Below are 12,819 nucleotides of genomic sequence, written 5' to 3'. Positions count from 1 at the left end.
ATTCTGTACTCGATATCATTTATGACAATTTCTTATATAATTATGTAATATCCTTTTAATGATAGAAACATAATTTTAGGTATCTCATGTTCTTAATGAATTTTTTCAAATTGCTATCTATGTATCCAATCTTTAGCTATAAAGAGAACGCTATGAGGTTATCAAGAATTCACCATGATCAGCCTACAAAGCCCTTGGATCGAGCAGTCTTCTGGATCGAGTTTGTCATGCGCCACAAAGGAGCCAAACACCTTCGGCCAACCTCCCATGACCTCACCTGGGTCCAGTACCACTCGTTGGATGTGATTGGGTTCCTGCTGGCCTGTGTGGCTACTACTATATTCCTGGTCACAAAATGTTGCCTGTTTTGTTGCTGGAAATGTGGTAAGACAGGGAAGAAGAACAAGAGAGAATAGTTTTCTTTAATAGTTTAGATAGAAAACAGGGCCCATCTGAATTAACCAGCCAGTGATTTGAACAGATTCCTTTCCTAGTTTTCCCAGTTCTTGTCCATTCCTCAGCTTATGAAGTCAAAGATCAAAGAATCACCCAAGGATTTCACCACCTGATTTGGAGTTAAGATGTATAATACCTTATTCTTTGAAAAGAGAAGATAAACACATGGAGGTTCCTACTACTAAAATCCTAGTACTTTATTCACTTGTTTTAGCTCAACAAATTAGGATGGTGTTTGAGAACTCAGGAATGCAATAATAAATTCTATTTTCAGTACCAATCATATTAAACGTTTTCTAAATACTCAACATCATTTTACATCCAGTATGTTATAATTATTGCATATTCTCTAAACTAGACAAAGTAGAAAAAAGCATGCTATAGCCAGAGGTTCCCTTCTAACAGAAATATTAGGAGATTCAAAGTTTCTACTGCTGTGAATCATGTTTTAAAACCATTAATTTCATTTCATATGACACATCGGTCTTCGTTCCCCTTGGAGTACAAAACACTATTTTTTGTCTTTGATTTGAAGATTGCCCTTGATTTAAAAATTAATAATAATAGTACCAGATTTGTACCATAATACTTTGTGACTTTAGAGAACTAGTTGATTTTGATTACTTAGAATTATAGATGGTATGGTGGAACAAAACCAAACAATTATAATTTAATACCTGCCCTTTACTCTTCCCACCAATTTTACTTATAATATCCATGTTTGGAAAGAAGAGACAAAACTATAACTCTTTAACTGCACTGCAGATAATTTGAGGGGGGGGATATGCATTTCTCAGAATTCTGTCTGCTGTGGGGATGATTTCTCCATCTAACAGAAATGCAGTGGGTTTTCCCATTTCATCCTTTCCCTTGCCCCAGCACTTCTCCTGGTCCTCTCAAAAACTGTACTGTGACCACTATACCAAGCACAAATACTTAGGCTTCTTGATAACCAGCATTCGCCAGAAATCTGCAGTAAGCATGAGGATATACATTGAATTTCAATAGAAGTAAGGATTCTCTCTCCCTTTCTTTTCTAAAAAAACTATCTTCCAGTACATCTGCCAGTTCTTTACCCTTGAGGTTGAAGAATTATTTAATCCAACTGGAATTATGTATTTAACAAGCTCAGTAAATGATTTACCACAGTTTGATATTTATAATCCAAGTTTAATAGACCTAAAATTATAGCTGCATCTTAGAACAATATAAATCATTTGGAGGATTATCTGTGTTTTACAGGAATAGTGGCCTAAATAACAGCAAGGCAAACAATTCTTAGGTGTTAAATTAACAATAAAGAAATATAAAGAAACAACATATTTTCTCAATTTGATGAGGTTTGAAAATAATTATGATGCTTTGAAGAATAAAGTTTCAAAATGTAAACCCTAATGCTGCTTGGTTTAAGATCTATCAAAGCAATGTATCATAGTGCTGAATTATTTTATCTGGCAATTAGATAATGTGCTTTCCTATAATAGTCTTTAAAATCATAGTTTAAAGATACTCCTCCTCTTTTTTGTTATAAAATGACATAATATAAAGGAGTTAAAGATTTGCATACCTTGTTAGCAATTCCCGAGTTTATTCAAAACAACTACCTTAACAATTAAAGGAATATATTCTACTTTGTGGAGATGAAAGCTTTTCTTAAAAAGAAACATTTGCCTATTTAAATAATCTATAAAGCATAATATTAAATATATAAACTCTGATAATAATTTTAGGTATACAAAGGCTAAATAAAACCATTGAAGCATTATATTTTTTCCAGTTTAAGTTTTAATAAGAACACATTTTTCAGGAGTTGAATGACTTCTGGCTTTTCTAGTCAATTAAAACGTAGATCATAATTTAATTGAAAATGCTAATAGGTAGATGTAATTGTTTTGTACATGAGCACATATGTTAACACAAAGAATGTTCTACATGTTGTGAATAAAAATTCATTCATATTGTATGTTTTGATTTTTAAACTTGTTTGGCTTTTTCAATGAGGGATTTGTTTCTGTTATATTCTACATATTTTACCAAAAGTAATGATTCACCTGCAGGCTCAGATCTACCATACTCCCTACATTAAAGGGAATAGTATTTGTGAATTTCTTTTTTGTATTTGTGGTATTTTATTTTTTAAAAAAATTAATGCTTCTTTTTGAGAGAGAAAGAGTGAGAGAGAGAGAGTGCAAGCAGGGGAGGGGCAGAAAGAGAGGCAGACACAAAATTCAAAGCAGACTCCAGGCTCTGAGCTGTCAGTACAGAGCCTGATGCTGGGCTTGAACTCAGGAAGCATAAGATCATGACCTGAGCTGAAGTCGGAGGCTTAACTGACTGAGCCACCCAGGCACCTCTATATTTATGATATTTTAAACTGTTATAGTTGAGACTAAAATGTGTCTGGTGCCTATGGAACAGAAAAATGTAAGTTCCACAATTTACACTGAATCACTACGTGCCTTCTAATCTCACTTTTATTTTCTCCCCGGGTTCTTTGCTTCTCAATCCCACTTCAGTTCTGCCATTGTTCTGATTCTGGCTCTAAACGCAGCTAAAGAGACTGAAATCTTAATCTCTCACTTTAATTCCTGTCAATTATTTTTCCCAGAGACGGTCCTTTCATCTGCTCAGTTGAACTCCCTTCACATATGATACCAGAAATCCGTATGATACCATGAAATGCAGACACTTATTTTTTACTTTTAAAGTGAGTGTCAGATTATCAAATCATGATTCCGTGATTAAGGGAAGCCACCCCTTCTGTCCTGGGGATCCTTTATGCTGATTAGCATGCCTCATTTTAGTTCCTGTCTCCTTTCCAAGAACTCCTAGACATAAGAGTTTGTATTAACACTTTATTTCCAAGTATATGTTCCCATTTCTTTTTTGAAAAAATCCTATGTTGACTTTCTTTCATAGATGAGGAAATTCTTTCTTTATAGGAAATGGAAGAATTTGCCCAGAGCTCTGGGGAAGATGGTATTGCAATGCTTTCATTGAGATCAGTAATCAAAAATCTCACAGAAGAAAACACAAACATAATCAGTGGCCCTTGCCCAGATCTTATGGAAAGTTAGATAAACTTTAAACTCTATCATACTATACATTGCTTTCTACAAAAGGAAGTAATATTTCAAAATGCACGTGTAACCAGATATCTTTTTACTCATTTGCTTAAATTCCGCAAGTCTTGCTTTGGATTGCTTTCAGGAAGTTATATGTTGTAAATTAAGGATAAAATTTGGGCAGTATGGCTAGGAGCAAAAGCATTTCTAAATTCATCCCTCAGGCAAGCTTTATTCCCATTGGAGGGGGTGGGGCAGTTTCTAGATAAAGTGTGAAACCTGCAAGAAGTTTCAGAGGGAGTCATGTTACTCCCACTACCTGTTAACCAGTGTAGAATTGGCAAAGTGTTGAGTTTACAAGCTCTGACTCTAGATTAAAATGACCTCTAACTCCTGCCTTTGCTCATATTCCCTCTTTTGCCAAACCAAATGCAGTGTAAAATTTGGGAATAGCATACTTATTTTATCTCCTGAGAGAGATTCATAGGCCATGATGAGTCCACTAAAACTCTGTGGAGTAGAGGAGAAAAACCAAAAGCCAGTCCAAAATCGCTAGTCCTTTTTCTAGTTTCAGGTGGGAAATGGCAACAAAATGTTGGGACATAGGTTCCTGAATTTAATGTTTCCTCACTTGCCCATCCAGAATGTGATCAAGCCAATCAATCCAATTTCTTCTAAAAAATAAGGTTAACAACTCGAACATTCTCAGCTGGGGTAAGAGTGTACAGATATACACTTGGTTAAAATATAAGTGGGCAGAATTATGTCTAACCTGGGAAAAAGAAACAAACACTCTTCTCCCTCTGCAATCTTAGTGTTTTTCTAAAATTATAAGATCAGCTTTCTCATTGTTTTTGAACTACATGCCAGGCTCATGCCTGATCTAAACTCCTTCCAAGAAACCTACACTACTTTTATCACAGTGTTATTTTAGAAATGATCTAGCATATAGTACATAACAACTTGTAATTTAAAAAAATGCCCTAGGAGCACCGGAGTAGCTCAGTCGATTAAGCGTCAACTTCAGCTCAGGTCATGATCTTGCCCTTAGTGGGTTCGACCCCCGCATCGGGCTCTGCTGACAGCTCAGAGCCTGGAGCCTGCTTTAGATTCTGTGTCTCCCTCTGTGTCTGGCCTTCTCTGCTAGCGTTCCATCTCTCTCTCTCTCTCGGGTGCATATGTGTATAGAACGGTTATATCTTCTTGATGAGCTCACCCATTTATCATTATATAATGCCCTTCTTTGCCTCTTGTTATCAGTTTTGGCTTAAAGTGTATTTTGTCTAATATAAGTGTAATTGTCCCCCCTCTCTCTTTTTAAATTTTTATTTATTATTATTATTATTCTTATTTTGGTTTCTACTTGCATGGAATATCTTTTTCCATCCCTTCACTTTGAACCTATGTGTATCCTTAAAGTGGAAGTAAGAAGCTTTTAGGCACCGTATAGTTAGCTGGGTCTTTTTTTTTTTTTTGATCCATCAGGCTACCCTGTGTGTTTTGATTGGAGAACAATCCACTTATATTTATTATAATCATTAATTTGTAATGATTTGGTAATGCCATGTTATTAATTGCTTTCTGGCTGTTCTGTAGTTTTATTGTCCTCCTTTTGCTTTCTTTCTGCCTACCTTTGTGGATAGGTGATTTTCCATGGTTGTGTGCTCTGATTCACTTCTCTTTATCTTTTGTGAATCTGCTATAGGTTTCTGCCTTGTTGTTACTATTAGGCTTACATAAAACATCTTATAAATAAAAACAATTTATTTAAACTGATAACAACTTAAAGTCAATTGCATAAAAAGTTCTTCCCTTTACTCACCCCTTTTATTTTGATGTCACAATTTACCTCTTTTTATATTGTGTATTCATTAACAAATTATAGTTGTCATATTTATTTTTAATTCTCTTTTCCTTTAACCTTTATATGTATATTTACTATTTGACTACTGTGTTGTATATTTTCATATGTTTTCATTGAAAACATGTCGGGTAAAGGACTTTTTCATTTAATTTCAGCTAAAGTACTCCTTTTCACTGTTTCTTGTAATGTGGATGTGTAGTAATTTTTATTTTAAAGAACTCCTTTCATTTCAGCTAAAGAACTCCTCTCAGCATTTCTTACAAAGCAAATATGGAATAATGAACTCCCTCAGCTTTTATTTGTCTGGTAAAGTCTTTATTTCTTCTTCATTTCTGAAGGATAACGTTGCCCGATAGGGGATTCTTGGCTGGCAGTTTTTTCTTCTACCACTTTCAATATATCCTTTCACTTCCTCCTGGCCTGAAAGGGTTTTGCTGAAAAAATTTTGCTGGTAGCCTAATGGAGGTTCCTTTATAGATTACAATCTTCTTTTCCCTTGTTTTCAGGATTCTCTCTTTGTCTTTGATTTTTGACAGCTTCATTATAATATGTCTTTGAGAAGATTATTTTGAATTGTAGTTATGGGTGATCTATTAGTTTTGTTAAGTTGGATATCCAAGTCTCTCTCTGGTTTGAGCACGTCTCAGCTAGTATTTCTTTAAATGAACTTTCTGCCTCCTTCTCCCACTCATCTCTTTCTGGAATTCCAATGATTCGTTTATATGTAGATAATTTTTCTTTTTACTGATGTTCTATAGACTTTTTCCACTGTATTTTTTTTTTTTAATTCTCCTCTGATTGGCTTATGTCCAAATTCCTATCTTCTAACTCACTAATTCTATCTTCTGTTTGGTCGATTCTGCTGTTGATGGTCTCTATTAAATATATATATATTTTTTATTTCATCCACTGTATTCTCCAGATCTACAGTTTCTATTTGATTCTTTTTTATTTCCATCTTTTTGTTAAATGTGTTATTTTCTTCATGTATCATTTTTCTGATTTTACTGAATTATTTATGGGTCTTTTTTGGAGCCAAAAAAGTTTCCTTAAAATGGCTATTTTGAATTCTTGATTGGGTAAGTTGCAGAATTTTGAGTCTTTGTGATAGTTACTGGACAATTTTGTGACCTTTTGGTGATGCCATGTTTCCTTGATTTTTGATGTTCCTTGGAGTTTTGCATTTGAGGTTATCGGTCACCTCCTCCAATTTTTACAACTGCTAACAACTGAGAGATACATTACATTGGTTTTGTTTATATCTGGGGCTTTCTCAGTGTTGTATGGATACACTTGTTTCATGCTTCTTGCCCCCTTTTGTGGCAGAAACCTTAAGCTTCTTACGTCTTTTCCAGATCTTAAAACTCATCAGGCCAGCTGCTTGAAACTTTGCTTTTGTTTTCCTAAAGAGACACTACAGTTCAAGTTTGTGGTTTCTCCCTTGCCCATAGACCTTGGCTAATTTTCTGTGCACAATCCCTTTCTAGCAGAGCTTACTTTTACTGCCAATCTCAGATGTATGTCCAAGTAGCCATTCACAGAGTTGGGGGAAGTGTGAGTTTGGCCTTTGAGCACCGAAAAAAAATTAAAAATAAATAAAAATCATTTCAAGTGCTAAACGTACTTTGATTATTGAAGTGTAAGTGCTCAAACTAGTTTAAAGAATATTTGTTGGCAAATGCTCACCATATTTTAATTAAATGTGATTTACTTCCTACAGCTTCATCACTCACTGAAAACAGAAATTCTAGATTTGAATCTTAGAGTCCAGCTTTGATCAGGTTTGGAGAGATCAATAGTGCCACATCCATCCTTAGAATCCCTCCTTATGCAGGCAAATTCCTCCAAAGGGAATGGCCAGAATTTTGTGTTTCAAAAATAAATCACCTCAAAAAGAAATTTACATTAGATTTTAAATTTGATTATGGTATATGGAGCTATTTAGGAAAGTTGTTTCTTTCACAACTTACAGTATTTTTTCCTTGTGGCTTTAAAGATATTTTACTTAGATCTTCTCCCTCTATACATATCCTTCAATAGTGAAAGTTCTCAAATGCAATTCATCTAATGAAGTTAAAGTCTTTGAATAATTATTCTTTCAAAATTGTAGGCTATATTGTGTTATTGAAAGTATTTTTATGAATAAGTTGTATATAAAGCTATTTTCCCTGTAAACAAAATTTAGGTTCTCTTTTCTCATTCTTTCTATATTTTCTCAAAGCTCTTTTTTTCATCTCATCTCTTTAACATATAAACACTGAGTCTTTCAGCAGAGGTGATATTAAAAATGACTCCTCTGTGTTTTAAGTAACATAAATCTCTAATAAATGACAAAATAAAAAATTATAAAGATATTGGGAAAAATTAGAAACCAATTCACAAAGATTTAACAATTCCTCACAAAAATTATTTCATGATGAGTTTTCTATAAGGAGAGACGTGTAAATATCTCAGTTGATCAAGAAGTTCATGATCTAAGATCTATAATAACAAAATAGTCTTAGTCTCACAGCCTAAATTCATTTCAAAATAAAACTCTAATGATATGTTCCTGCCAGGGAAGTTTACAACAGGATTTTTTTTTTAAGTTCATATAAAAAGTATGAGGTAATTTTAGGGAAAAAATAACATTTTTAAACTGGTATATATAAGTTTGGTATATTTCCTAATTAAAATTATCAGTAAAAATTATCTCACTCCAACTTAAACTATAACAAAACCCTTAGGATTACAGTTACTTAGTATTTTCTTTGCAATTCAGATCATTAAAGATCTTTCCAATGATTGTCCTTAAGAATATCTTTTTTTTTTTAATTTTTTTTAACATTTATTTTATTTTTGAGACGGGGGAGACAGCATGAACGGGGGAGGGTCAGAGAGAGAGGGAGACACAGAATCTGAAACAGGCTCCAGGCTCTGAGCTGTCAGCACAGAGCCCGACGTGGGGCTTGAACTCACGGACTGCGAGATCATGACCTGAGTCGAAGTCAGACGCTTAACCGACTGAGCCACCCAGGCGCCCCAAGAGTATCTTCTAATTACAAATTTGTCATTATTTCTTAACCAAACGTCCTTTCCCATTTCTTATCTTTCTTAAAGTAATTAGGCATTCAGTGGAATTCTAATTCCATGCTTTAAAAAATAGTTTTGAATGAGAAATATATGGAAAAGTATTTATCCCTTTTAAGAATATAAACTCCCATGTCAAAGGAACCAGCATATTTAATGAAAAATATACTTACACTTGAAGACATCTGACATGAGTTTCCTTAAACAAGGAGACAACCAAATAAGCAAAAAATAGAAAAATAAAACACTGTAATTAGCTTTTTCAACCACACACACACACACACACACACACACACACACAGTGTTCTTTCTTTTCCTCAGATAATCTGGAGAGCTCTAGAGGAAATGACCATGTGTCTAATTCACCAGCCCCCAGCTAACATACCATAGCACTTTTTTCTGAAACTGGGGCTAAAAATGTGAAGAAATCATTACTCAAATAATAAAGTGAGGCATTTCAAATCACATATTTTATTTTCTAACTTTATGCTTTGGTTCATTTTTTTTAATTCCCTAAATCAGACATTCTTTTGATTATATCTGTTATTCACCACAGAATTGCTAAAAACCACTGATCTACAGCCAGTGAACTTATCTGTTATCAGTATTATTTGTGCAATGTTAATAGGTGCATCCTGGCATGAGTGTAAACTATTTTGTTCTTTATTAGGGGAAAAGGGTGCTTACTTTGTTTTCTTAATCTTAGGAAGTCTGGAAAAATAAGAGGGTGTACACTCTCTCAGTTCAGTAAGTCACCAAACATCTATATTAAGAATATTCCTGGGGTGCCTGGGTGGCTCAGTAGGTTGAACATCCGACTTCGGCTCAGGTCATGATTTCATGGTTCGTGAGTTCATGGTTCATGTAGTCAGTTCATGGTTCATGACAGCTCAAAGCCTGGAGTGGGCTTCAGATTCTGTGTCTCCCGCTGTCTCTGCCCCTTCCCCCATTTGCTCTGTCTCTCTCTCTGCAAAATAAGTATACATTAAAAATATTTTAAAAAAAAAGAATATTCCCTTGCCACAAAGCTTCTTCAGTTTCTGCTTTAATTTGTCTACTCAAGACTATTCCTAGTTGTTTGCACTGCTTAAAAATAGGTTTGGACTTCCATTTCTGGTCCTTATGGTGTTACTGTGGGCAGACTAGACCTCTACTGTAAATAAATAGAAAATGCGAAAGTTATATATAACAATTATTTTCAGACATTGAACATTAGGCATCACAGGAAGATGATAACTAAAAGAAGGTAAACTAATGAAGTGAATCTTAAGGTCTCTCCAGTTTTCTGACTATAGCCACTATGTAATTTGCAAATTCAAAATAGCCCACACTATTTTCTACTGAAAATTAAGATACTGAGAAAGGGCTTTGTTTTGACACGCAAAAGTCAGTTTTCACACATGACCTTAAACTATCTTGATTTTAATACCAATTTATATCTTTCAGCCTTATCAACTGTTTTAAATGCTAAAATTCCAGGTTAATGGAATGTGACCTTTCCACAGAGCCCATGCAGATAAGAACGATAAAGTAATTCTCAGTATACGTGGCTATTGCTGTCAGGGAAAATAGCCAGAGTGGAAAGGATCCAATTTGGGAAACTGGCACCCTCAACTATTCCATATCAGGGATACAGTGTTCGACTCTATAGCTAGCAGATTTGATATTCTTGACACTCAGTTTAAATAGTAGTTAGATCAGCTTTGGTAAATAGAAGTCCATACATGCAGGCCTAAACATGGCCTTACTGTCTGCTATGATGGTCACTTCGTTAATTTGTTATTGGGGCCAGCACTGGGATGGCTGTTTATAGAGACTGGCTGAGTGATTTTGCCTACTTTAGTGTTTAGCACCTATTCCATGATGGATGTTCTCTGGTGGGCATTAACATGGCATCTCATGGTCAAGGGTTCTAACAGGGTCCTGAAACATGCCAGGATTTCTTTTTTTCAAATGCATGTAATTCTTCAGTCCAGATGGCATCATCTGGCTGTGCTGTTACTCTCCTAGGCTTGCCAGAGATTCCGCACATATAGAATGTGCAAAGCCTTTTTGGCTGCCTATATATTTTACCCTTAGCTCTGCCTGCTGTATATAACCATATCCATAGCTTTACATGGGTTAGGACTGCCTGGTTGCCACTCTGACTTTACTGCTCATTGTGATCATTGTGACCACTTGGCTTCTAACAATTGAGTGCTATCAACTTGTTTTTGAGCTGTTTTGTAACTACAAACAGACCTGGCCATCAGAGGACACCACACTGAGCATTCCTTATAACTTCAGTCAGTATACAATCACTGGCAGATTTTCCAGATTTATGTAGCATCTCTGTCTTAATATATGCACTTCTCCAAACCCTTTGATTCCTTCTTCCACTGTTTCCCATGGCACTTCCAGCATGTCAGTTTCACTTTGTGTGGGCCATTCCTTACCACCGCTTCCTGAAGTGTGAACAAAGGTATTGAATTCTATGTCCTGAGAGAGAGTGCTCCAAAATAAAACTATGCTTCCTTCTGCAAGCTTATATTCCACTTTCCTAAATCCAGTCCCTCAGCATATAGTTCTCTATATAATTTCCCAGTTCCTACTAGGAGATATTGGCTATGTCCTCCAGTTCTTTTGAGTTTGAGTAATATCTTCCTCGTTACAACTGGCGGTAAATGATCCAGCTCCAAAATCCAATCTCAGTGTCTACTCTGATTCCATTCTTGATTCCATTATCAAGCTGAAGATAAGCTTGCAGGGAGATTATTAAGGAGTGATCTTGGAAACAACGTCTGTGAAAATGAAGGATTTGAAGAAAGATTGAACAGTGGAAAAAACAGAGACAGGGCACCTGGGTGGCTCAGTTGGTTAAGCATCTGACTTTGGCTCAGGTCATGATCTCACAGTTTGTGAGTTTGAGCCCTGCAATGGGCTCTGTACTGACAACTCAGAGCCTGGATCCTGCTTTGGATTCTGTGTCTTTCTCTCTCTCTCTGCCCCTCCGCTTTTCGTGCTCTCTCTCTCAAAAATAAACACTTTAAAAAAATTTAAAAAGATGGAAAGAAAAAAGAAAAAAAAGAGACTTACAGTATCCCTCCCCTTATCCACAGTTTTGTTTTCTGTGGTTTCAGTTACCCCTGGTCAACTGCAGTTCAGAGGCAGATGATTCTTCTTACATATCATCAGAAAATCAAAGGTAGTCTAGTGCTATATCGCCATGCTTACATCATTCACTTCACTTCATCTCATCACATAGGCATTTTATCATCTCATGTTATCACAAGAAGAAGGATGACACAGTACAGTAAAATATTTTGAGAAAAAGACCACACAGAACTTTTATTACAGTATATTGTTTTAATTTTTCTGTTATTTAGTTACTGTTGCCTAATTTATAAATTAAAACTTTAGCTTAGGTATGTATGGATATGGAAACATAGCATATACAGGGTTTGGTACTATCTGTGGTTTCAGGCATCCACTTAGGGTCTTGGAACATATCCTTGCAGATAAGGGGTGGGGAGACTACTGCAATGAAGCTTCAGCCTAGGTCTCAACCAACCCAATCTGAAAGTAAGATCACCTTTAAGAGTTTCCCCAAATTGAAATGAAGAGGCAGGCATTGGATATGGGCTGCCCCAGGAAAAAGACATCACTTTAGACTACATAGTTCTGTTCAGCAGAAGCAGCTCTTAAAGGAAACTGATAGACGAGAGCTGTCAATCTTCTCATCAGCGGAGGAATAACTTCTATATTCCCAAAAGGAGAATCTGGGTAACACATCAAACATCCACCAAACGGCATTGCCATATTAAAGGATGTTGCAACTCTGTAGACAATGCTTTGCTTAGAATCTTCTGTCCAAATCCTTTTTAAGAGAGAATCTCCTCTCATTTCAAGTCAACAGATTATTGACAGCAAGAAAACAAACCTATTCCATGACGAGTCTTCCCCTTTCTACTTCTAATTTGAAGAGACTTCCTGATAAGATTTTTAAAATACAATTTACATGGATTACGAAGGTAGACTGCAAAACAAAGTTCAGAAGATACCTAGAGGATACTTTGTCAAAGTGTTGAGGAAGTAAAACTAACATAAGAATTTTGCAAATGTTCAGAAAAGGAAAATATCATAATTGGGAGGTAGCATTTTCAAATGAATGAAAGTAATTTAAGTGGGACTCAAAGGACACCCAAGTATGGATAAAAAGAAAAAAAAGTAGTAGTATCTACAGTCAGAAAAACAAAGGCAAAGAAATGAAATAGAGCTAAATATAACGTGTAAAATATGGAAGAGGAAATTCAGAAAGCTTGTTTGGAAATGCTCAAATCAGAATAGATTTGCTCTAACACAATGCTGCTTTCTTATCTGAAGATT

At 35.4% G+C, this 12,819-nt stretch overlaps 1 protein-coding gene across 3 annotated transcripts in view; it reads left to right on the top strand.

Annotated features, from left to right (window-relative positions):
• Nucleotides 1-2,561, top strand: part of LOC112858061 (UDP-glucuronosyltransferase 2C1-like) — a 50,327-nt gene extending 47,766 nt beyond the window's left edge. For all 3 annotated transcript variants that reach the window (XM_086704904.1, XM_086704905.1, XM_025921395.2), the window contains exon 6: nucleotides 137-2,561. In XM_086704904.1, the coding sequence (XP_086561030.1) occupies nucleotides 137-416 (280 nt within the window). In that variant the 3' untranslated portion in view covers nucleotides 417-2,561. The remainder of the gene's footprint in view (nucleotides 1-136) is intronic.
• Nucleotides 2,562-12,819: the final 10,258 nt, after the last annotated feature.

Source organism: Puma concolor, chromosome B1 (assembly GCF_028749965.1).
Source record: "Puma concolor isolate L17-30 chromosome B1, mPumCon1.1.hap2, whole genome shotgun sequence".
Lineage (NCBI taxonomy): Eukaryota > Metazoa > Chordata > Mammalia > Carnivora > Felidae > Puma > Puma concolor.
This window is presented reverse-complemented; position numbering and strand designations above follow the sequence as displayed.